Source organism: Photinus pyralis, unplaced genomic scaffold (assembly GCF_008802855.1).
Source record: "Photinus pyralis isolate 1611_PpyrPB1 unplaced genomic scaffold, Ppyr1.3 Ppyr1.4_LG7, whole genome shotgun sequence".
NCBI lineage: Eukaryota > Metazoa > Arthropoda > Insecta > Coleoptera > Lampyridae > Photinus > Photinus pyralis.
The window spans coordinates 43154451-43182259 of NW_022170738.1; the positions used below are offsets into that span (position 1 = coordinate 43154451).

At 38.5% G+C, this 27809-nt stretch overlaps 1 protein-coding gene across 1 annotated transcript; it reads left to right on the forward strand.

Moving 5' to 3' along the window:
- Positions 1-1049: 1049 nt before the first annotated feature.
- LOC116176266 (probable G-protein coupled receptor 158) lies at positions 1050-25414 on the forward strand (the record flags this gene model as incomplete). Its single annotated transcript, XM_031494751.1, has 4 exons — positions 1050-1214; positions 1271-1339; positions 17081-17497; positions 25115-25414. Coding segments are annotated over 4 exons (951 nt in total), but the record flags the coding sequence as incomplete, so codon positions are not given.
- Between the last annotated feature and the right edge of the window lie 2395 nt (positions 25415-27809).

The window sequence follows — 27809 nt, forward strand, 5'->3', positions numbered from 1 at the left end:
CATACTCGAAAACCTATTCGAAGACGTGCCACCCATCTTTGTAACTCTTATGATTGCCGAGAAAGAAATCCAAATTTCACTACTTCTTTGGGGTTTGCTCCCAAAAGAAACACGTTGGACCCTCGGTTTATTTGGAAAAAGTGCTTGTCTTGATCCCCGCTATCACCCAATTTTTTTTTACATACCGTCATGTAACACCCTGTATAGTGTAGGTACAGTGTGAACACGTAAAAGTACTCAATTGTAAGACTTGAAAAATGACGACATAACATATTCAAGGTAAACATACCCCTTAATGCAAGATAAAAAAACGTGTAATTTATTAACGGTTAGTAATTTTAATCAGTAGTCGTATTTATCTTGAATTACTGTCAATTCGATATCTCTATAAATTGTCTTTCATTTGTTCGTTCATTTGCGAACAGAAAGTATGTAAACGAAAAAACTTTTTCTCTTGCTCTCGAGAATTAACAACTAGAGAAAGATCGGAAAAATTTCTGGCTACTTTTAAAGCTGATTGCACACAGTTTTTCGTAATTATAATCACCCTTACACTTTATAAATGTACTTCGAAAAATCTTTCTCGCCAGAATGCCTACTTATACTTTTAAAGCTTGCCTAATTGAGAAGAAACCTGCCAGAATTTTAGATCCGTTTTTATCGAATGATTCATCCATCCGCATTTCAAAAGGAGTTGAATAATTAACCGGGTGGCACCTTGAACATTCACAAAAAAGACGAATTTGTCAAATTTTATTTATAATCCCACTGCATGTGGCTGTCCAAAGTTCGTATACGGAGTATAAATTTAATTTATACGGCTCAAAAGTTATGGCTTTTTAGATGAATAAGAATGTTTTTACGTTGATCCCAATTCCCGAAGGTTTTACATTTTTTATGGTCGCGTAGTTCAAATTAAGCTCCGCGTTTCTTTTTTGCAGCGCGCTCATCCACCTGTATATAATGAGACGCGGAAAAACTCTGTTGAAAGATAAATAAGAAAAAGATAAGGCATCAGTACAAAACGGTGAAATGTACTTTTTATTTTCAGATGTGTGCCCTGTCCGACGGAATGCGACATCTGCGGCGAGGGAGGATTATGCGAAGCAAAACGAGATCTGTACCTAAGAAGCATAATCCTCAGCTTAGAGCTTGTGTGCATGTTTATCACCATCATTTTGGCCTTAATTGTGTTTAAGCAAAGGAAATGCAAAGTAAGTAGGTTTTATAATTAGATTCCAACTTCCATATCTCGGACCGTTCGTTTTAGGCTATAGCATCGGGGATGTGGACGATATTGGAGACCGTGCTTTTGGGAATCTTTTTTCTCCACGGAATGGTAAGCTATCAAATTTATTCTTTATGAAGTGTGTAGCATACGTGTATTAACTTTTATCAAAAAAATTATTTTCGCGTCGGATTACAGGATAACATATTTGATATATCTGCAATAGAATCTCGGTATTTTTAGCTTCCTCTCTTTTTCTCTTTCTTTCGGTATGTCCTGTCCATATATATTTCTCGAATGAAAGAAATTTTAAAATATCAGTAGTAGTCTGGACATGGGGACTGTCTAGGATAATGTGTCCTTCGTGGTACATATATCCAGGACATTAGTGCGCAACACGTTTGGGATAACAACTAATTTGAATCCTTTCAGGAGAATGCTCCCTAATGTTTTTCCATGCGTAAAGGAAAATACGAGCTGGATAATTCTGAAGACCCAAAGATCTGCCCCTCCACTAATTTGTTCACTCTCCATAGCTGTCGGTCCTGCCCAGTCTCATCACCTCTTTGTACTTTAGACAGCCCAGTCTTCTTCTGCGCTCTGAGTTCCAAATGTGGGGGGGGGGGGGGATACTATTTTACCTCCGTAATTTTTCAGTATAGAACACTATTCATAACTGCGTTGTTTCCTGGGTGCATGCGAAGACCTTTTCCGACCATTTTAACGTGTGTTCCTGTTCTCTCCCACAAACTACAATGACATCTCGTTTGAGAAATGTCCTAATTGGGTCGGAGATGCCTTTATCTTCGTTAAAAACCTGGCAGGGATGTAGGAGTAGTGATGGCACGAACAAACAGCAAGACAGTGAAAGAGTCTGCAATCGCACAAACTAAAAATGCGTGAGTTGGAATTTCAAAATCTAGGGAACCAAACAATCCGGAATTCCGTGTCGCTAAACAAACTTGCGAGACACATGATTCAATTTGAACAGCTTAAATTTTTTTCAGTAGGTACATGAAATTGACTTTTTGTTTATGGGGTCGTATATTTTAAATAGTTCCAAGTTTCAAAAACCACAGCTTATTTTAAAGCTTTTTACGTGAATTTCCAATCTTGCCCCAAAAATTTAAGTGACCATCAACATCACCGGCAATTTCCGCGTGGTTCCAAAATCCAAATCCACAATGAAGCGACGTACGTAATTGATCAAATTCCGCAAGCGTCATCAAGACATTCCCCACTGCTTTTTTCAAGCCAAAAACCAAACACGGAATTTACACCAATTTTTACGTCAGCAACATTTCTCAAACTTGATTAAACAGTGAATGCCATCATCACCATCTTACCCTCTGCAACACTAGAATTGTACCAATTCCAAAACTAACGACGATAAAAGCGAATAAAAATTCCTACTTTGATTCAAATTCCTACACCGATCCAATTGTTACACTTAAACCAAACTAACCTTTACAAATCCCACCCTTACTAAAAACGTTAGAAATAAAAATTACCTTAAACTTAAAAAAAGCAAGGGTTGCTACGCTCCATCTGCTGACCATACATCACTGAAGAAGTTATAAACAATCTATCCAATGGTGTAAATAGTAATTGTACAGGGTGTTTAAATAATTGTAAAGCCTGACTTCAAAAGTTAAATAAGGTTTTGTTCTTTTTATTTATTTATGTATATATTTATTGATTTATTTATTTCTAATTTATTTATTTATTTATTTATTTATTTCATTATATTATTTATATTATAACTACAACACCCACAAAACACATGTTCAAATAGCTCAAAATAAAACAAAATTAAATTGTATCTCCTAGTAGACATTCGGCATTTGCTAGAAGAAGAATCTTAATATTGACGTATTTTTTTTCAATTTGAGGGATTTGATGGCCTCGATAAAAGATTCCAAAGAATTTATTACACAAATTTTGGTTCACACCTGAAATTATGAGCGCGAACAGAAAAATCTGACATGAAAACTATATCCGGGTCGCACAAAGGATTTGAATAAACAGACAATTAATTGATTGACAATGACACAAATTTATTCCGAAACACATGATCACAATTAAAACTCGAATTAAAACGAAATCCTTGCAACACAGAAATCAAAATGATCTGGTCGTGGAAGGTTTTGCAATATTCAGGCGCACTTATCAAAGACATAAAAATAATCTCTTGACAGCTTTATTAAACTGGACCCAATTACTCGAATTCGTTTGATAAATGAGATTAAACAAATTTTCGATGACTGCTCACACGGTAGAAACGTTTAACTTTCACTAAACAGACAACTGGTTTGTTTATTCACACGGACAAACCGTTTTATAAACATTTACTACTTCATTTGACCATAACTTAAATCTTTTATTAAGATAACTTAACTTATTCCTCACACTTTATTTCGAAACCGACGAACCGTGTCTTCAATCAATAACAAATAGGGCCAACTGCTCGAGAAATTAGCCTATGCAAAAACGTTGCCGTCGCCGAACTCGCAGTAGCAACTTCGTTTTTACGTTGATTCCAGTATTTAACGGAACAGCACTTCTACTGTAAAATAATCTTCGATTTTCAAAAAACAGTCAATCGCAATTAGACGCCCACTTTGAAAGAGCGCCCTAAACGTCCCCACATAACGCGCAATTTTTCGAAACACCTTATCTCTTCGAACAGCCATAAAAACACGTTCGTTATTTTAATTTCGCCCGGTAAAAACTTATCGCAAACGACACTGAGATAACAAATTCAGGCACAATAACCAACTTTGTACTTATTCGTAAATAATCCTCCAGATTTACACTAAATCAAATATTTTCGTATATAGGGTGTCCCGTCATTATTTTTTTACACAACAATATAATATACGATATAATATCCAATAAAAAATTGCATGGGCTGTGTGACCAGTTTTTACCTTCGCCAAAAATTCACATTATTATTCACATTTACTGTCACATGTACAGTGTGTAACATATAAGTAAGTTAAAAAATTTTGAAACTGGCGTTAGATTTTCCTTTATTCCAAGCGCCTATGTATCAAATTTCATTCAAATACTTTTATAAATAAAAAAGTTTGCAATTCAGTTTATAAATGGTCGAGATGCGAAAAGGGCACTGCGTATTATATGGCTAAAGCTATGCCCATATTGAATTTCATGCAATTCCTTTCATAACTAACGGAGATGTCAAAGCGATCGGACATTTATAAACAAAGTTATCGTTCACACGGACTGATAGATGGACAGACAGACAAAGGAACATACGGACAGAGCAATAGACAGACAGACAGACAGCAATACAAAATTATAAACGATCTCTAGGATCGTTAATAAACGGCAAAAGTGTAAAATTATGGAACATGTAAAAAACGGTTTTTTGGTTTTTTTACAATAACTTTTTTAGCAATAAACGCAGAAACGAACCAAATTATGAAAAAAAGTAGAACGATAGCTCTTAAGATAAAGAACTAGTAGCATCTCAACGAATGAGCGGACGGACGGACGGACAAAGTGGCCACAATAGCGCGTTCTTTTTATTTTTGTGGAAATGCGCTAAAAAGGCAGTAGGAGGATCAAAACTTTGTTGTTAATTAAAACAAAATGTTTCATCGCAAAAGTATAAATATTTGCGTTATTTTTTTTCTCAGAACTCATCATCAAAGTAGAGGTGTGGAATTAACGGCTTTAACCTAACTTGTTGAATATGCCAATTCTTCAATTCAACAATTTTGATAAAATTCCTGTTATTTCTCTCACAAGAATTGCGGGATGAAATTTCTCATCATTCGTGTTTGCCAATAAACGAAATTCTACGTTGTATACTGAAAAGTTCATTTGAAGGGTGGAGCATTCTAGTACTTTTATTTCCTGTTCAGCAGTAATAAGCAGATGCATCGTCGTAATGCTGTCGTTTATACAGCAGTTACCAGAGTATTTCAATTTTACTAAACAATCAAAGGGTTAAGTCTGTACTGCACGAGCAGTGTATGTTGGAAATTGAAGTTATAAGCCTCTTACGCGATTGGAGATGCGATACGGCGACGAGTTCTTAAAGAAGGAAGTCTCGTTTTATGCCTTTCTCTCATTTGGGTACGTCAGAACAACACAGGCTTTGTTCAAAACAATATAAACCGCATCATTAAAAGAAATTTCGGATGTCATTATTCTCGTTTAATTATTCCAAAACAGTGTACCACCGTTACACCCCTTCATTAACAAAACGTTTTTGTAGCTCTCATTCTTTAGATAATGCAGTAGATATCGATTTAGTAATTTTTAAACTAAAAATAGTTACTCGGTATGGCGACCCTATTTATTAATATGTCGTTCTTTACATCATACCTTTCACTTATAATGGTTAAGTGAACACTCGCTTGTCAGTGTCGGCGAGAGGCGGGGAACAATTTCCGAATATAACAAAGCGGAAAACGAGGAAACAAATTTATCATATTGATTGGTACCATCTGGCCTTTTCTGTTCCACATTAGCACAGAAGTGGTTTTTCATCTACTTATATTAAACGGAGACTTGGCAGTTTATATAGGATTTTGAAATAAACTATTGTTCTGAGATGTTACGAAATACAAAATGTAAAGTACCGCCATTACTGTTTTATTTGGCACGTTTCAGAGGCCATTTAAAAGCGCACGTGGTGTTTCGCGTCGTTTATGGGCTATTTAAATTAAAATTTCATGAACGTAAATTACTGGACCGCAAATTCGGGGGGTCGTGGCACATCAAAAGGGATGGACACTGATCGAACTTAGCCCCGAAAGTTTCTTCTCAAAATTAATTTATCCTTCATTATAAACCTCGAAGAAGCCTTCTGTTTTGAGAACGATGCGCTAATATTCTTAATAACTATAATTTGTTTGAGGTGCGGGTTTTTAAATATGCATAATGAAATTTGTGTCGATATTGTTGTATGTATGGATGTGTTCAAATTTTACCAAAATTCAAAATGGTGTCGACTACCGGCCTCATGCGATGTGCATCGGACCTAAAACAGTATTTTCGCTTGACGAGGAGATTTGAAGATAAAAGTTATTACCTGAAAAACAAATCGCACCAGGAGTTCGGGTCACGGCTTTCAATCAGAATTAAAAATTATCGTCGCTTCAGCTGTACTATACACGGACCGAATATAGATTTCTCGTTGAGACCGTTTCTTCTATGCGGAATTGAAATTGGCCTTCCAACTTCTTTCTGAACGGGCCGGTTATAGAATCCTCTGGGTGTTACGGAAGAGCCTGAAAACGAAACAAGCCTGCTATTGGTCAGCGAAGCTCAATTACACGTCACGGCGAGCCATCCGCCGGAAATATAAGCAGCGTCGAAATAGCCAGGAAGGCTCAGCTCGCTACATGGTTGCGCATCGACAAAAACGAACTCGCGGCCCTACCGCATGCGGGTGCGGCCATTCAAGCGTCTACGGACCTGGCCTGCAGTTTCTAGAGGTGGTCGAAGAGGACACTAGGCCATCAGCGCCAACCCTCCAAGCTTCCCTGTCCGGGTGTCATTACTGTCCCGTGCGTCACTTCTATCGGAACCGCCTAGTCGCTCAAGGATCACGCCAGAGAAACGCCTAAGCGGCCGGGGTGCCAGCCTATACACGAGCCAATTCGGGCTTCCATCATCGTGGAACTTGGGAGGTCGTCACCACCATGCCCTGCTAGACACGGGAGAGTCCCACAACTTCATCTACCGTCGGCTGTCCAACCGCATCAACAACCCACGACGGTACACCTGGCCGCATCTGGCAAGACCTTCGTCATTCTTGGCAGCACCGAACTTTAGTTCCTCATAGGGCGGACAAAACAACAAGGAAACTTCCTGGTGAGCAAAGACCTCGCAACACCCATTATCCTGGGTCAGGAATGGTTGCTTTGCAACGAGGCCGTTCTAGATAACGGTCGTCGATGTCCACTGGGGCAAAGAACGCCGGCACATCACCCATTGACCCCGCTCCGCCAAAACAGCCGTGAATTTCACGCCGAAGGTCGAAGAGGTCCACCAAGGGTTTCCCACATCACTGATCCCTCGGTTCCGGGAACTCCCCCAAAAGTTTCGGGCCACATTTTCGAAGGGCACTGTTTCGTCCACCACAGCCTCGACCACGCACAAATTTGATTACACAATGCCACGCCTTTCCGCTTGCCGCGGTACCGCTACTCACCAGCCAAGAAGGCGGTCATTGTCCATGATATCAAAACAATAGACGGCATTATTTAACCGAGCACATCTAGATACTCGTCTTCAATCATCATTGTCCGAAGGAAGGATAACAACGCTCGCTTCTGCGTGGACTACCGTAGGTTGAATGGTTGCACACGGGACGAAAGCTCCATCCTACCACACTTATCCACGGGACACTTAGAAAACTGGGGACAGCGAGGATGTTCTCCACGATGGATCTCAAATCTGCATACTGGAAGATCCTTCTCGCACCTAAGTCTCACGCACTCACCGCCTTTTCGACTCCCGACGGCGCCTGCTACCTGTTTCGGGTAATGTCGTTCGGAATAAAGGACGCGCTAATGACGCAAGAGGTATTTCCGAGGATCCTGAGACCATGGTATGCCTCCACCACTTCGCGGTGTATTCGAAATCATGGGAGGAAACCTCGACCACCTGCGGATAGTGATGGAGCGGCTCCAGCAATACCACCTGCACCACGCACAAGACTAATGCCGTTTCGGGGTAACATCCATGACGTATCTGGACCACCTTATCGCGGCAGGCTCCAACCGGACACTCCCAGAATGAGTGGAAGCCCTCTGCAGCGCGTCCAGCCCCACAACACGCCGGCAGCTCCGAAGCTTCTTAGGCTTGAGCAATTGGCTACACGGCTACGTGCTCCTCTCTGCCGAAATTTAACTTCACGTGGACGGCCGCCATGAACAAGGCGTTTGAGAGTCTACAAGAAGCCCTTGGCCAGGCACTGGAACTCCATCGTCCCTACATCCGGTTACCGTTCGTGCTCCAAACCGACTCCAGCGGATGCGGTATAGCAGGAAGGCGAAGACCAGCGATGGCGCATAGTTAGCTATGCCAGTTCTTATTCCCGATCAGGCCAAATACCACGTTAACGCACTGGAATGCCTGGCCGTTGTTTGGGCAGTCAAGAGGTAGTGGCCGTACCTGGAAGACCGACGGTTTACGTTACGCACAAACAGCCAAGAGCTCCTCTGGGCTGGATCGAACCAAGGATGATTGTAGTAAACTCACCCGCGGAGCCTTCCTAATCCAAAAGTTTTGTTACGACATACAAAACCTCACCGGAACACCTCTCAACGCGTTGGAGCGCCTAATAACGGGCGATCAAAAATGAGTTGCTGTCGAGTCGCCTTTGGAAGTTCAAGTTAAATACGATTTCCCATGTAAACAAAAGTTCCAAAGCTGACTCGACAGCAACTCATTTTTGATCGCACAGTACCTCTAGTCCTCTTCAAACGCCGCACCAGAAAGAACGCAGTCACACAAGCAAGGCCCTCTTGGGCTACGATCTCACCAGATCGGGAAAAAGGCGAGCGAGAACCCAAGAACCTCCACCCACGGGCCAAAACCACTAGGAATCCATGCGGCAGTTACATCGAAACCGACACCGCTGCAGAAGCAGTTACCCCAAGTGAGGTCCCGCGGTCAACCAGTGCCAAGTGCGGGCGCGGGTAATTGAGAAGAACCGGGACCAGAAAACCGCGAACTTCCACCCCAAATGGACGGGACCCTGCCCTGACTGGAACCAATGCCTACTGGGTTCGGAGGAACAACGAGGTCACTAAGGTACACATTCACCACCTGCGACCCAGACGATCCAGCAAACGAAGCGAGCCTGCTATTGGTCAGCGCGGCTCGTCCAATCAAACACTACGGCGATGCATCCGCCGGAAATGTAAACAGTGTCGAAACGGCCAGGAAGCTCAGTAGAGCGGCCGTACTGTCTAGCCACCACGCCGAGCCAACCGCGACCACGCCGTCCCGCAAAGCTCTCCAGCCACCACCGCTCAGCAGCGCAACTATGCCGCCGTTATCCCGCGGTCCTATTAAAATATTTAAGGATTTAAGGTAATATCGTTTGTTTGGACGCTTGTTGACTGTGTCGCCTCCACGTCTACCCGGTGCTACGTCATGGAAATTTTCCATTATCTTTCTTGAAAATTCTGCGAAAATCTTGATTCGCAGCGTGAAGGTGTATGATTACATATATATGATATATTATTTCTCGGTCTTGACTGAGTGTCAATCTTCTAGATCCATCTAGTGGACGAATTGATTTAAGATTGCACAATGGACTGCGAGAATACGGCCGACACAGATTTGGTACTGCGTTTTCCCACTATTTTCACTCATATGTATAGGTATCGTCTTTGTAAGTTCTGATCCAATATGAGCTTTATCTTACAACGACGAATGGTATAAATACTTACTCCGGCGCAATTATACGATTTTTGTCATTCAACCTTCGGAAACGATAGACGACGGATTTAACTCGGTCTTCTTGTTCTTATTTGAATTACAATGACCCGTTTATCTTGTCCCGAATATACACACGTAACCTCGCACGTAACGCAGTATAAATTTATTTACTTATTTCACGTCTGAAATAGATTTCCATTTCTAAACCGCGATTATTCACTTTATATTTCTAATTCCCTTTTAGCTTGCTTACAGTTAAATAATAATCCAACTTGGGTTATGAATAAATGAAATAATTAATTTCCTTTTAATACTAATACAAACATTCACGAAAGGCTATAGTTGCGTATTTATATTTAGATTATTCATTTTTACGAAAATGTATAATTTTCTGTACATACGGCGGCTCGTTACACTATCTACTCAGAAGCGAATTAAGAAATGTTCGTGTTTTAATGTTTTCCGACTTGTTGCAGGGTATAACGCGTTGCGCTTCGAAAGCTTTAGTCCGAAGACATTCAATCAAAGACCATATCAAATTATTGCAAATGTACTAAAAACATCTACGGTCTGTCAATAGCACGTTAACGTACTTTTCCTAATAAAATTTTGTGGGGTGTCAATTACAGCGTTTCGTGGGGAGTATAATTAGAATGTTGACCCAACGTACATTGGCACTATTGTGCTCTATATCACGAGATCACTTTTAACACTCAATTCCGATAAAGTATGTACCTATGCGATTCAAAATAATTCAAGCAATCGAGCTTTATGGGATTATTTGATTTGGATGAGTTTCAAACTGAAATATGCATGACGCTTATTTAGATGGTTACTTCCTTCAGATATAAATGATTTTCCACTTCTCTGAAACATTTTTTTATCAATAACCAAAGCAGAACACGGGGTGTATCACCCTATGTAATTAAAATTTAAAACGTACCCCCGGAGAACTCAACAAAAGTTTCATGTTTCTTTTTTCGAAGTGGAATTCGATTTCGCTTCTAGCGTTTGACTTAATTAGCGCAACGATTTAAAAAATGATTGGTAATTTGAGCGTGAAATATTTGGCAATACGCTTCTGAAATGTATACCAATAACGAATGTCGTTAACGCCCTGGAGGTAATTACTCAATCTGGTGTAAAACGAGAATTGCAAATTAAGGACGTATTCCTTTTGTAATTTTCGCCCATTGTTTGGTAAGGCAGCCGCTCGAAGTTTATAGTAAGTGCGCACATAAACACGAAATTGTTTTAATTCTATTGATGTTCCGCGAACAAAATCTTTGTCATAATAAGATTAGTTGTAAGAAGTTGTTCATCCTAACTTAATTAGAAACCGCTCATAAGTCCGCAGTGAAGGCAATATTCTCTCGTATTTCATTAACAGGGTGTAATCGTTTTAGGGGGCAAATTGCCTAGTTATGAATGACCTCTAATTGGAATCGGGATTCAACGAAACGGTGCGCCCACAAGTAATTAGCGTGAGTTAAAACGGCGCAGCAACTAATCTGAATTGATCGAAGACAGCAAAATAAATTGGGGTGGGAGTTTCCTTTGTTTCCGAACTTGGGCTAGTAAAGTTGCGTAAACAAGCAATTCGTCCAAGAATACCCGGCACGAAATTTAAAGATGACATCCTTCATAATTCCGGTGAGCCAACTGTGCCAGAATTTTGGATTTAGACCTTCGCGTATGTCGGTAGCATCTTTAAAGGTAGATCGTGATAGATTAACAGATAAAAGTCCTCTACATTTTATCGAGAATGTCTCTTTTCTTTTTAGTTTACTTCACATTTGCTTTGAGGTTATTTGCTATATTTATTTCTCAAATTAAAAGGTTTATATTTCACTACGAGTAAATATTGGAATATTGGAATGAATTTATCGGGATATACTGGAGAAAAATAAATTTAGAAATCTTCTTTAATTTTATCTTTTTCTTTCTAGTTATGATATTTTGCGGTTTGCGCTCAATTAATTGTGTGGTGTGGAAGTTGCCTGTTTTCAGCTTTGAGAAGGAGATATGTACAGATTTAACGAATTGGTCCTTGTCATAATAATACCTTTGGAAAATAAATACTCGTTAGTAAATGGGAATGAGGCACCTGAATAAATGAAAAACACATTCATTCAACTTTAAAACTAAATCAGTCAAACTAAATGCGGCTGTAGTAATCCTCAGGGGCTTAAATGAACAACACAAACTAATTAACCACACGGAAGACATCAAAATTTTCTCGATCTTACAAAAGTTGTACAATCAAAATGAGTCACAATCAAATTTAATGCAATTATTGTTGTCTATTAGTGAACACGCTTCACGCTTCGTTGGCCCCTTGGGCGACCATTGCCCTGTCATCTTACCGGGTGACAAAGAAAACAAGAAATTCCATCTGTACTATAATGCAATATTTACAACAATCAACAGGTTCTGACATGCTGGTGATGCTGCAGCGATGGCGCCTTAACGTGGCCGTAATCAGTCAGTAAGGGAAGTGATGGGCAGCTGTAGACTTGAACCAAACCACCAGTCTCAGTGGCCTGCTATGGAAAGGTAGACCTGTCCCAGCTCAAGTAATTTCCTGAGATCAACCACCCTTGCCCTTTCTGTAAATCTTACAAACGGTCCGGTAGTTTTTTCTCCCCTTCCGCACCCGCCGTCATATTAAAAACACCGAAAAAATCGGAATTTTCGCTTATACGAGTATCTTCGTTTCGGTCCATTTTAGCTAGAAAATTGTACTGTACTAGTTGTCAGCGAGTATTTTATATCCTGTATTTTTGAAACAGATCGTCGTTTCCTTGGGAGTATCAACAATAAGGATATCTTCACCGAACTTGGCCGGTAGGCGGGGTTTAATTATTGTTCCGAATTGATCTGATATTCACCCTTGCTGCGATTTTTCAATTCATCGAGTGAAAATTCTTCAGTATTCTCAAGGAATGAATAAATATCTTCCATCGCCGTCTCCACTGTGGGTTTCTTGAACTCTGAAGAAATGTGAAATAACTTCCTCTGACAAAAGTGATGAATCAGCTGCGACGAGGTCCAGGTGAGGTGGAATCTGTTCCAAAATGTTCGCTACCCTCACGTTTCTGGGCAGCATTTAAAAACGTCTCCCTTACCGAGTGCCTTAACTGAAATTAGTGAATTTGTTAGATACAACGTGCATCCACAATTGGCAAGAAAACAACATACCATTGTTTTCACTGTTATGTTTACCCTCACTCCATTTTCCGGAAAATACGATTTTTTAAAAAATTCTCTTAAACGCATCTCCATAACTATAAGGTCCAGAAATAAAATATAAAAACGTGTATGTAGGAAATTTAAGTCTCTACAACATTGAGTAGAACTCTTTTGTAACGAAAATCTGAAGGAGGTACCGATCTTTTTTTCTATGCAGTGGCGGGTGCGGGGGGGGGTTGTGCATTTTGCATTTTAAACACCATCCCAGACAACATATCAAAAACTACCGTGACGACATTGACAACTTTTGATTCCAGAATTAACGGTTAAAAGATCGACTCACCATTCGCCTGGTACAGGAGTAGAGTTTCGAGAAATCGGACTCGACCATGACTCGTTAAAGGTGATAAAGGAAACTTTATCGACACGAATGCTCAGAGTAGTGGGAGCTCCAAGGACAAGCCACCCCTGCCCACTAGCTTGGTGTCGGACTGCGAATCTCTTTGATTTGTAGAAATAAAAGAATTATATTTGTGCTATTATTTTCTTAATCCATAAGTTTTACACCTACATGAGAAAACTGAGAAGAGTTGTGCACGTAGTTTCTTATGCAACTGTGCAAACAAACTACCAGACCGTTTGTAACGTAACCCCTCTCTATTCATTGGATTATATTGTAGCTGACAACATTGGATTCATTTATAGGAGTATTGTCATTTTAACTGACAATACAATTTCAAAAACCAAAACTTCCTTCTAAATGAGTTCAAACATAATTGTTTTGTACGATACAATTTTGCTCCATTCAACGAATTTACAAAGATCGATTCCTCTAACAATTTTTTGATTACTTTCAATAAAATTTAATGCAATTTCTTAAAGAGAACCGATAGATACTTTTACACAAATAAAAAAATTACAATACCTTAATTAAAGCGTTTTCTGGAATGGATGGTTTCCCTATGGTACGAATCAGTACCTTAAAACTAGACAATATAGCACGAAACCTGGGATCCCGGACCTGAATACTACTGCAATTTTTTGGATTTTCTCTGCAATTAAAAGATCAATGAACAGTCTATTTTTATCGTCTGCTTTCAATGAACTTTTCACTTTCGCAATGTAATTTATTAACAACGCACTGCAATGCCACACAGAAACTGATTTAATTTGTTTCTTGAAACTTTCGCTTTCGAAGTGTAATTTTTCAATGACTGAAACTGTCACTGTACACTTCTGATTTATTCGCCGGAAAAGTGCGCTCGTACTTTTATGATTTTACCATAGTTTTACATACTATATCTATCGTACGCTGGTTTGGCCGAAGAGTTTACTTTTACTGAATTTTCACGATAATCCTGGGTTTATGGAACCTGCGGTTAATGTACTCCTGCGTTAAATTTACTTTCGTAATGTTTATTTACTGACCAAAACTTCAGTACACGTTATTATTAAGGTTCTATCTCGTAATTTTAATTAAAATGTGTCCCGCCCGACACTGATTATTAGCGCAGTTTTTACAATTCGGTTATTTACAGCATTTCGATTTTTGACTGACGGACGTTTTGGAGTTTAAATTACGGGTTCTTTGACTTGAGCTCCATCGACGCTCAAACGCGAACTGAATGGAACTGGTTCTCTTGCTGACGGTTTTCCGTTTAGTGTCCGAAATACAAACCTTTTTTACTTCAACTCTACTTTTTCAATTTAAAAAAAAAACTGCCTACAAAATGGAGCTAATAGGTTAAAGTAGCCATCCTTAATCGTTAACATATAGACTGCGCCTACTTCATCCAATTACGCGCATATGAAAACCATCAATCAAAACCCACCAGATTTCAAGATCCAAATAATACAAAATTCCTCCTAAATGAATTCAACCATAATTATTTTATACAATTCGATTCGGCTTCATTTACCAATTTACAATGATTGGTTCCTTTAATAATTCTTGCGATTTTTTACACTTAATATTCAAGCAATTCCTTAAAGAGAATCGATAGTTATTTCGAATACCAATCAAAAATCATTTTGTTACCTTAATTATAACGTTTTCTGGAATCGACGATGTCCCTATGGTGCATATTATAAGTATCGTCTTTGTCGAAGATGGTTCCCTAAAACTGGATAATACAGACCGAAACATGGACCTCCGGAAGGAATACTGCTGAACTTTGTGGATATTTTGTACGATTACCTGTTCTTGTGCAATTGATGGGCAATGAACCGTATATTACTATCGTCTGCTTTTAATCAGGTTTAAATTATACCGCAGTATGTTATTATAAGCGCACTACAAGGCGAAATAAGTTGAATGTCGCCCAACAAAACGGATCTAGACGGAGAAATTTGCTCGTACTCTTTTAGCGCATTTTTGATTCTCAAAAAGGAGGATTGGGGCTCATGTCAATCAACCTTGCGACTTGCGAGGCAGCTCGGGCGATCTTCTCAATCTCCGGGCGTTCCACTGTTGGTCGTGGTACGCATCTAGTACTCCCTTATGTGTTTCTTTGAATACCATCAGCCTGTGTCCGTTTGATCCGTTTAAATGCAGATGACCATCCCACACGCCGTACTCCCCTAAGAATTTTCCCTGGGGATCGTCTAGAGATCCTCTTTATTGGTATTTGTCATTTGTTTCTTCTTCACTCATCCCGCTAATCTTGCTACCTCTACGACGCTTTGGCCGGTACGGTGGGGTCCGATTTCGAGATCGGAGACTTTTATCGAAATTTCGCGAGGGTTCCTTGATAGGTGGTTCCCTAGTTAATTATTCTCCCCGACGCAATTCCCCACGTTGAAGATGAATTCCTGTAGGGGGGTCTTTTGTTCTGTTTAGCCAGAGATGTGTTTGGGTCTCCGTCCTCAGTATAAATGAGCGGTATTCGTTGTAGCCTTGTATGGCCCAGATCACTACAAAACGGTCAATCTCATTCACGCGGTATCGGCTTTGTGTTAGACTCACTTTGTCAGCACCGCAGCGACACCTTTGCTACTGACGTATGTGTGCAGACCGGTTAAAGTTGTGGCGATGTGACTCAAGGGGGCGTTGCCCGCATTACGGTAACTATCATGGTACAATAAGACAAGGTATGCCTATACGTGACGTCATTGGGATAACTTGGCTCTACCGTTCAATAAAGTAATGGGATTTGTGTAGTCCTACCAGTTAATAAAAGTGTATCCCCTTTTCGGATGTGATAAGATTTGTTCAATCCATGTCAACTGCGTCAAGTTTCTCACATTAAACTTACAATGTTTCAATTATTGCATGTTATACAAATATTTAAAGGTACAATAAAATATGTAAGTAAAAAAAGTAAAAATTATATTAGCGTTTTCAAATAAGGATGAGACCTCTAGCGGCAATAAAAAAACTTAAAAGGCTGATTAAATTTCTGAAATAAGTATATTAAGTGGTACGTTATTGGTTGATTGGTAGCTTTTGCTATGGTTATAATGTTATCCTCACAATTGATTTCAGCAAGGCGATATGGTCCCCTTAGCTGTCAGGTTTTTTTCTACACATAGTGTTATGTACTTGGTGAAAACTGGGATCTTCCAACTACCAATAGAAATAACTTACAGGTCTTTGCATCTAAGTGTATCATCTCTCAACCAGATCGATGGTGCGATGGCCCAATTATTTTAGTGACGCCATCTCTAGACGAGGTTTTTCCAGGAATAACCTAAATTGGGTGCTAGTAGAGCCGTTCTATGATAAGCTAGAAGTACTCCATTTTTTGTGCCTGAAATGACAGTCATCACAAAGCTGTTTCAGCTACAGACTGCCATTTATGCATAGTGCACAGTCACCACCATTGGTTATACCCTTTTGCCAACGCTGAACAAGAGCCTACCTGCCGCACCGGTAAAAATCAGAACCGGCCGAGGCTAACCACTTCCTTACAGCAGTGACAACATCCAGGTCTTAAAAATGTTTGCCGCGTAGTTCATCTTTCAAAAGTCCAAAGAGATCGAAGTCCGAAAGCGCTAAATTCAAGATCAAAATGACATTAGGTTAAATCATATAATTTTCTGACAAATGAACTTCCCCATTCGTTTAAATACGTCTTTATAGTGAAAGTAGCAAGCAATTTTTCATGTTTAATAAATAAAACGTTACATTTGAGTTGCTACGTTGCTAATAGCATTTGATCAAATATGATTATTTAATGACTAATTAAAGAGAGTGTATAACGCTATCATTAATTTGATTTTCTTTTCCAGGTGGTCGTACACTACTTTGAGCCATCCGTACTTCAATGCCTACTAGAACGGTGGGCCCGCGAGCTTGGATTTATCATATGCTACGGTGCCATTATTTTAAAACTCTACCGTCACCTGATCGAGTTCCGCACGAGAAAAGCACACCGATGGGTAATCAAAGACACGGATCTGCTAAAATACCTTCTCATTATGTTTATGTCGGTATTCGCGTATATGGCGGCATACACTGCAATTAGTGTTAACTTTGTGCAAGAAAACTACAGTTTACTTTCAAAGGGCGAAACATTAGAAGGAGTTCATTATGAAGCTTGTAAGCCTTTGTGGTGGGATTACGTAACGCAGGTTGGCGAACTTGCTATACTCATTTTTGGGATTCATCTGAGCTACGCCAGCAGGAACGCTAGGACCCAATTTCACGTAAGCATTTTGTCGATAACGTTGTGTAATTACTAGACGCTGTAAGCAAAAGCTCATCAAAGATCAAAGTATTTTCTGCCCTTTCACAAGTGTTCCAGTTGCCATATAAAGCTCTACGGTTCCCTCTACTGAGACTTTGTTAACTGTTCTTGGAATCGAAGACGCAAAATCGATACGACACAAAATTATGTAAATACATAATACAGTGGGTACTTTATTGGTATAGGACGCAAACTTCTAAATCCCTAGTTTGGTTGACTTAATTCCGCTAGACAAACAGGGATTTAGTTTGGTGCATGTTAACGTGCGTATTATGTGCCAATTTCCGGCATTTATACGGCAGACTGTGTTGGCTGATGGACCGACCAGCCCACGTTAATTTTAAGTGTCTGCTTCTGACATGAAATCAATTGTAAATAACAATCCAGTTCAGTTCGTCCGGAAGGCGCTAATTGGATGAGATCTTGAATCAACAACGCAATTTCTACGCAAAATAAGTAGGAGGATTTGTACCAACAATTTCCTTAGGGCCGATTGTACCGCAAGAGGTTCATAACACAATTAAGAATTCCATTGGGCAATTTTTCAATTTTAAATTTCAATTCCTTCATTTTGTCAATCAACTGAACTGAAGTTCCTACTTCGGGTACAACTGGTCCTTAATGTCCTTTATAGATATTAATAAGCGTTATCGTGTAGTTTCTTAATTTTTCTTAGCAAACAACATTGTGACTGACAAAAATGAGAAAACATGAATCATCAATTCACTATGCGCGGTAAACTTCGTAATTGGTTAATCCCACCGTCCCGGTAGTTATAATGTAAAGGAAAGTCGTGTGCAAAATTCTTTTAGGTATTGAGATAATCTTTCATTCTCCTTTTCTTTTAACTTTTTTTCTTCTATATTTTTTACATCCACAGTTTGCGTTAATAAAGATGTGTTCATTCCGTATTTGACGAACTCTGGTCATCTTTTTTATAGTCAATTTAGAGTGGACTTCCCCCTTGTGGGTTATAAAAAAAAGTTGTTTTCTTTATTTTACTGTATGATTATTGCTTTTTGTTCAGTTTGATTTGAAAAATGCCCAAATAAAGCTATTATTATTGTTTAAATTGTAATAATCTTAAGTATCAGTAACACCCAGCTATTCAATTTTCCCACAAAATAAAGTCACCCGGCGCTATAAACGTCTACGGGTTCTTCTTAATCGACCGCTCGAGAGTCTACGTGCTAATACTTTACCAGAACAACCATATCCAGACTCCTTCACGTTTCTATATATTCAAAAACTACAATGTCAAAATCAGACCCAATTCCAATTAATTCAGACTTACATCCCCATTAATAAATCAGTTTCGGATTGCGATATATGTAAAACAAAGATAGGTAATTAAATTAAAGCATATGGCACATACACAGAAACCTGTTTACAAAGAGGAATTTACATGAACATAACTAAACCTCAAGAAGATTACGTCCCCACCTCGTGTGGGACGTTGATTTCCGTAATTGGTGGCAGAAAACGAGTCAACGAGTAAAGATGGTCATGATTCATTGATAAGAAGCAATGGGTTAATTAGAACGGATAGTAGGGATCATTGCGGGGAGGATGCATTCGGTCTTAGAGAGAACGATATAGTTCGTACGCCGTACCTCGAGGACTAAACGCAAGATTATTTCGAATTTTGGGATACCAGAGCAAGCAGTGCGTAATAAGAAAAAAAAGTAAACCCATTTTCAAAAAAACCCAGTGAAGGCCAAACTAATTAAACGCACCAGTATCTTTTCGTTACCATAAACAGCTATTGTTAAAAATGCAGTGTAGTTGTTTGCACCCTGGGAAACCAAAGAGGGGATTGAACTTTGTCTTAGTAGTTGTAAAATTATTACGGCCCCGTAGTACAAAAAACTGCAAGAAAAATCATAGTGCAAAATATTGACGGAGATTTATCCTACTTTTACTTTATCCTACGCGTTTCATTTTTCGTGGCTTGCCCGTAACCCTTATTATACACAAGGATTTGCTATATGGAGGGTGGTCTTCAGTCTAATTTTGTATCAACATTGTCCTCCGCAAAAGGGCCGTCTTATATGAGGTCCCGTTATTGCATTTATTATCTAAAATTAAAGGTTTGAATCTTTAAGATCGTTGTAAATTTTATTTTGTACGAAAAAACTTAGTAACTATTTTGCACCTTAGACCCCAACGCTTCCGTGGTTTTTATTTATTTAAATGATATTGTTTTCTCTGTACTTTCAACTAACCATAAGTCCTCTGTCCATTAGTGTGCACTGCACGAACAATTTTCTTGTTGCTGAAGCGTTTTCCACAAAGAAATTTGCGGGAGAATCCCCGAATTTTTGCACAATTTTAATTAAAAGTTCATTTCACTTCGTCACAACCTGATGTTATTTTACTTAGAATTCTTTAAGTTGGTGAAACTGAAAAAGGGATCGTTTCAGAAGCGGAGCTGTAAAAGGTTATGTTAACCTTTTCCTCTACTAAATTGAAATCTCCTGGTATTAACGTGTAGGTATATTAACAGTTCTTGTAATAAAAGTAGTATAATAGATCTAATATACAATACAAATTTAGGTTTAGTTAGGCTTACACACAAAATAAACGACACTTCCATGACACATGCGGATGCACTTTAATAAAACCACTCTTGGAAGCGCATACAGTGTAAACTTGAACGACTTAGGAAAGGATAATGTCGTAGGGAGGGTTAAATTTTGCATTTGGTAAGGATCCCGCATCGCCCATAACCCACCGATTCTTTAGAATCGACCGCTCATTAACGTCGCCTTTTTCGTATCAGCCGGTGACGGGCACCGACCGCCTTATCACTAGAAAGGAGAAGGGACATCTTGCGCATCTTCCATTGATCGCCTCTTTATTGGCGACCGCCGATTAACTTCGAACGCCTTTTTTTAATCAGCCAGTGACTAGCCTGGACCGCCTTATCACTCGAAAGGGAAAATAACATTTTTTGCATCTTCCATAGGCCGCCTCTTTGTTAGCGACCGCCGATTAACAATCTTGCCATACACTATCGATTCGTCGTTTCAATCCGTCTGAAACGAAGGATTCGACAGATCAAACGTACCGCATATGGAGCCCTTTACAGGATTAAAGGTGTAATCAGGTTGCAGTAGAAAATCTTTAGAAGTATGTATACTTTGTTAGTATTTCAAGTTCGAAAATTGCTACCTACTCATCTGTTTATAATGTACATATATAAATTATGTAAAACATGTGCCATTCTGTTGACGGCAATAAGGCAATGAAGTTTATACTTTATTCGTCTTAACCTTTCCAAATATTTATTTAAACTTTATTTAATATTACAGACATTACAATAAGCTAACTACAACCTTAATAAATTAATATTTCAACACCTAATGAATAAGGATGATGATATTAATAATCGTACCTTCCTATTCGACGTCAACTTTTGAACCACACAGCGCACTTGCACAATTAATTTGAAACCTAATTGGACGAAAACCCAAGAAGTTTGTGAAATAATGGCAGAAATATCGCCGCAAGTCGTAATTCATTCCCGTTTTTTAGCACCGGGAAAACACGGCAATATGGAAACCATTATTTACTTAGTAACTGCTAACTGCCTAGCACTTCTCTAGGCAAAAAAACTTTGCAATTTTTCCAACGTCGTAAAAGTTTCCTAATTCTTGCGGAAAGAAAACCAATAAATCAGTTTTATCTGACAAAAGAGTGTTTCGCCTAAATGGTAGGTACCTACGAGACAGATTGTATTCAATAAAGCGCTTGTTGCTCGAGGTTGGAGTACCAAACTAACGTTCCTTCACTAACACACGATATTTTAGTCAACTATACGGGGAGATACGAAAAAGGATTTTCAGAATATTAGGCTCGCGTTTGATTTATTGGTTAATTTGTTACAGATGTTTTCTGTCTGGTTTCACAATATACATATACGCATATCTTGCTGTTGAACATTATAATTATTGACTTAGGACTTAGGAATGTTCCATTTATTTGATGGTATCGACACCTGTAGACCAGATTTTTATCACCATACCAGTCAGTGGTCATTTCGTTGTCGAACTTAAGTAAAAAGCAAGGTCAACACGTGAGCAGGATAACCAGTAGATCAGAATTTGGGGTTATTAGTTCAACTGGAATTAAAATACCGAAGATAGTAATTAATTCTATAATTGCTTCTCTGTCGATATATGGTCGATTTTGAACACAGACCGAGTGTTTAAGTAACGTTTTCTTTTTACTATTAATTTAACCACAAAATTCCGATCCGTCAATACCCTTAAAGGAATCGGTCTGTATTTGAATACTAATACACAAAGAAACTTTACCTTAGTTATACAGCGACTAAATCTACCCTTTGTGTCGTCCTACCTTGAAATACTGGATCATCTCCGACTAGGTCTCATGAAATGGAAGAGAATACTGGGCGCTTCTAATTCGGGATCGTAACGGGAAGGGTTCACTGATTTCGAAATTCCAAATATTCTCCATTTTACGTAATCCAATTTTATTTAAAAAAAAGTCCCATCTGCATACAAATTTTCCTATAGCCGATGGGTAACACTGACGTTAATTAGTTGGACTGGTCCATTTACCGTCGGAAAGCTAAATCGGTTGAGTCTGACTTCCGCTAATGTTCGTGTTAGTCTTGAAGGGAGTGGCTACACGCGGAATCTCTCCCAATGTTTTCTACGGCTGGTTCGACCGGAATTCGCGTAATACGTACTAAAACCACACTGGAGCTTCGACACAAACTTTTTTATAACTCGGCGCGTATGCTGGGCTTCTTGACACTTATTCGCCCAGGACTAAATTAACTTATTTCCACCGCGCTTTCAATACTCGCCCGATCTAATCCGTAATTAACTTTTCCTTGTCATGCCTCCAAACTTAACTCCTTTGTGACTTAACGCTGAATCCTTTTCCCGTGGTTTCACTCATCTCTGTTGGCGTAATCCCCACTTTTTACACCTTTAAAATGGTTGCACATCGGTTCCAACGGCCATCTTTATCCGTTTTGCCAATAGCATTTATCTCCTTCCACCATTTTTAGAAAAGCAGTTGCCACCTCTGTTATCAAAACCTTTGACTCCGCGGTTCACATGCCTTGAATACCAGCGGATCTGAATCAGCCGTTTGGTCACGTACAACCCACTAAGTTTGTCTTTATGACGCAACAGACTCGTACTATCGACTTTTCTCATCTGATTAATTATCTATTAAGGGTAGTTCAAGTTCGTGGCTCACCATTGGGATCTCCGTCACGGTGAGAGAACCGTGTAGTTTAAATGGAGGCATCCTTTACGTGACCAAGAAGACGCATTTGAAATTTTTGACAAATCTTTGAAAATAACTGAGATATCACCGGAAAACTGAACCCAAATTTCGTTTCATTTTCACTAGTTTAAACGACTGCAAATGGACGGTTCCCGTTGGCACCTTCGATGGGTCCTTTTTTTCGCAATATCTGAATCTATCAGAATTTCCATAACATGCTCTGATGTAGAAGCTACAGGCTATAACCTATTTTCTTATTTGTTATGGGCGCTATGTTGGATTTTTAAAATTTGGGCAGGCCCACGATACTGATATAAACCTACTTTATATTTACAGCTCACATCCGAAAAAATAGTGACGTAGTAGTCTCTCCGGCACAATTAAATGGTTTTAGTTTATCAATTAAACTTAATTTCACAACAGTGAATCGCGACGGCAGAAAGTTAGAGAATCAAAGAAATTAATTTACAGTTTTAGAAATCTCCACGATTTTATCTGGTAGTCAATTGATCTTGACCGTTGGCATTTAGTAATATAGCTCAAATTTGCTCCGGTTTCCTCGCCCACAAGGTCGGCATAATGTTGACGGTCGTTTCTCCATCAGTGGTCCCTTATATGATTAAAATTGGATTTTGGTAAGAATTTTATTCTGTAATTTACTTATTTATTATTTTTTTTAATTTATTTATTGTCCCTCTTATTCTGGGCCCTCAACAGGCGTTCGCCTAATTACAGAGTGACCCCCATAATGCTTTTTAAAAGTGCCCCTGCAGAAGCTCTTAAGTTGTTCTATACTACTCCGGCATTTACCTTACGAATTAGGAAAACTGCAAACCTAATTCGGAATAGTCGGTAGAATGCTTGAAACTGATCTAACAAAATTCCCATCTCTGCTAAAGGTGAAAAATTCTTACCTCAGCCCAGGATCGAACACCCAACCTCCGGCTATGTAGCCCAACCCTCTACAACCTACTACCATGACAGTTCCACTGTCAAAAAGTTCCGTAATCCAACAATAATGTATACTGACATGCTCTGTTGTCACTTTTCTGAGGAGTTAAGATCGAGTCACGCTTAAGCCGGTTAACCAATCATATTTTGTTTGGTTAAAAAAAATCCCAATGTAAGTTTTCTGTGTATTTTTTATCTAGGTGACACGAGGTGTTCTTCGGCCAACACAAGTTCCTCAGTTGTCTGAGCAATTAGTGCAAATAACAAGTGTGGCATTTGGTTTACTGCATATAAAACAAAACTTTATTTTAATTCTGGTACGAAAAGTTCTGAAAGTGTGATTGGGTAGATTATATTTCCGCAGGAGTTTGTTGCAATGGGTTTTGCGTACCAATCGTTGCTAAATTTTTTTATTGCTTCCCTGCTCGCTACATTCTCTTAGTTCAGTCTCAACACAGCATCATTTTTAAAATGCACACTCATACACTGGACAGCGTATGAGGGGCCTGGATTTTCGAACAGTCGGCGTTGTGGTCACGTTCGGCTTAGTGGTCCCTTGTTCACGGGTTACGTATACGTAATACATAAAGGTCAAAGCTTACCGGCCCTTCATAGGACTTACGAAGAACCACAGGTTAGATTAATATTTCTCTGCTTAAGAAATTTCAATGAATAATGATGAGAGAGGTGCTCAAAATGAATAAACTTTGAAATTTATACTTTTTATGATAAAGTTAGACTTTTAAGTGGAAATTTCCTTAGCGTAGGCTTGCAAGCATAAATTTGAAAAATTAGTAATTAAAAGGGGACTAAACTTGCAAGTCTAAGATAAAAAACTACCGTCGCCTTCCTAATAGAAAAGCTTATGAAAATGTAAAGCCAAATTTTCAACAATGAACACGCAAAAAGTTCAACGATTTATTACATTAGGAAGCCAGCTTCATTTATTTACACATAAAAGCTTTCACATCCTTATTACATTCATTTCATCTTTATCAAAAGGGACGTGCGGAAATACAAAATTAAGGGTTTATTTACAAGCATTGGTTCTGTCCGAAATAATTAAAAAGAGGCCACCGCCTAAAAAGGGTGCGCGTCATTCTCACCTCCTATTTAACAGGTAGAAGCTTCCCGAGGGTGCGTGTATGTGATTCGAAGTAATTAATGTTGAAGTAGCAATTAACACTTGAAAGATCCCAAGCGATCTTTAAATTGAGTTAGGTACGAATTTTATTTACGTAACACTTTTCAACTGTATCACTTTTCTTGGAAACAGAATTTCCTTTACATTTAATTAAGGTTTAATAGCAACGAGTTTACCAATTACTCCATTGTAACAGTTGTCTTTTTGTTTCAGGAAAGAAGATATTTGTGCGCGGCAATTAGCATAGAACTCGCGGTTAGTGGATTGTTTTATATGGCTAGAATTTTTATACTTCCGGATTTACATCCTAACTTTGTACTTATCGCACATTTTATAAGGACACAATTTACGGCTACAATAACGTTATTGCTAGTGTTTGTGCCCAAGTTTTGGTATCAACAGAAGCAGGTGCGCTCGCTGGCCCAGGAATATTCGTGTAGGATCCCAGTCGACGCCTTCAAGGTAATAATAATAATGTCGTATTGTTTATTCGAGTTTCTTCTGTGCTCGTGATATTCCCTACACAATTTTCAACTAAAACTACGTCAATTTGTGCACTGGGTTTCAGTATAAGATAAGTTTAGTTGAAAATTATTCAATTTCAGAACGGATTCGGGTTAAACCTTTACATTAATGAATTTAGGGTTGTTAGCGGATCTTCTAAAAGTGTAATGAATCCAAGGTAAAATAATTAAACTCGGATAGAGTTACATCTCTTACACGGCCAACCAAGAAACTATTTTAGATGAATATTATGCAATTTCAAAACGGTTTCGGGTTAACCTTTTAGATTATCACATTTGAGATTAGGATTCCACTTCAAATATTCGAATCTCCGAACACTGTACCCCTAGTCATTAAAAACGAAATAATAAATGGAATAGTGTAAAATTCAATCAATTTAATTTAGGGTTACTAAAAAAAAGTAATCCATCGAAAAATAAATATAAACCCCAAAGTCCCCCTTGGAGGGTATAAGTGGAAATCCAGAAGCCATTGTAGTTAAAAATGTTATCAGAGCTTCTGGTAAAACTTATATTATTTAATTTAGGGGTGGTGGTGACTCTTCTAGAATATTATTATTATTATTATAAACCATTTTAGCCTTGAAATATTATGCAATTTCAAAACGGATTCAGGTTATACTAACGGGCGATCAAAAATTAGTGGCGGTCGAGTCGCCTTTTTGAAGTTCAAGTTAAGTGCGGTTTTCCATGTAAGAAAAATTCAAAAAGGTGACTCGACACCAACTCATTTTTTATCGCATAGTATTATATCAACGAATTTAGGTTTGCTAGTGTATTCTCTAGAACATCCTCCTCTAGCTACGTGACATTTTATGATAATTTCTTCTTCTATAGGTGCACTTCATGCGTCTATGTAGAAACAGCTCATGACGAATATAGGTGACCTTTTTTACTTATCATCACTAGCAATCCCGGCGAACTTCGTATCGCCTTTGGGAAATCCCATTTTTTTCACGTAAGTATCCCGTTCCCGTGGGAATGGTGAGAGTGTTTTACTAACTCGATATACGTCCATCCATTCCCCAATGTTTCATCAAAATCGAATGATCGCTTTAAATAGACATAAGAGATGGACATATAGACAAACATTCATTTTTATTTATATAGATAATAGCAGATCCAACTAACGTTGTATCGCCTATCCCGACGAACCTCGTATATATGGCTACATTGACATTCCCTAACACTTCCATATAATACTATTACTGTGTGCACATTTTAAATATTTGAAAGTATTGTGAGTTAGGTACTTAACTCTGCTTTGTGCTGGTATCAGCATTGAGAAGGCAGCGAGTTTTGCGCAGAGACTAATTTAGAGCCTGCAGGAGGAGCCTTAATAGAATAAGAATATTGGGGACGCGTGACCTTTCGTCTTGTATAGGTGTTTATAATCACACTGTGCACATTTTAAATCCTTTGAAGACGTGTGACAGACGTCGTTCCAGAATATGTTGAAGATTTTTTGAAAATTACACTTTAAATATTTTTAAGTATTCTGTATTTTTAAGCGGCACATTGTGCATACTTTAAATATTTAGAAGTATTGCGAGTGTCTACTTAAATTTGATTTCTCTCTCGCATATTCGTACTGTGCAGATTTTAAATCCTTTGAAAACACTTATGTTAAGAGATATCGTTTCAGAACATGAAAATTTGTTCCAAATTGCATTGTGTACACTTTAAAATATTTGGAAGTATTGCGTATTTTTAAGCGGCAAGCGTTTATTGGTCACGCCGCATTATTACACACTAAGTAATTTACTGTTAATTGAAATCGCAAATCACCTATACTTCTCACCTTTTAATTTGATAGTTTGAAATTTGACGGTTTGTAGAATTGAAGACATTTAATTTCAATTTTCTTTATATTTTTACATGTTTTCGATATTTTAATAGTTATTCTGCTATTGGGGTTGTTATTGTGGTGCAACATACACGACTTTGATTTATATTGCTGTGTAAACAATGTCATTCGGGCCGTTGTTGGTTGGATTAAGACATTTGGAATGGATTCGAATGTTTAATTGTTTATTTAATGTTCATCAAAACTTTATCTTTCTCTCTTTAATGTCGTGGGTTTAATTACGCATTAACACAAAACAATTTTCCAAAATCAAGCGTGCACTCAAGGTTGTATTTGTTTATTTTCTGTGTAAGTGATAAGGGTTTCAGGGAATTGTTAGATAAAGAAATTATTTGTACCTCCAATTTATATTTGCTATCAAGTGGTCATTAAGACGTATGTGACAGCTTTGACCGGATTTATTAAGCTTTTCTTTTATTTGTGAGAGATAAAGGTAGTTTGGAGACAACGTGACTATCACTAGAAAATTGTATTTTGAGGTAGAAATGTTAAATTAGATTAGCAAAATTGTACTTCC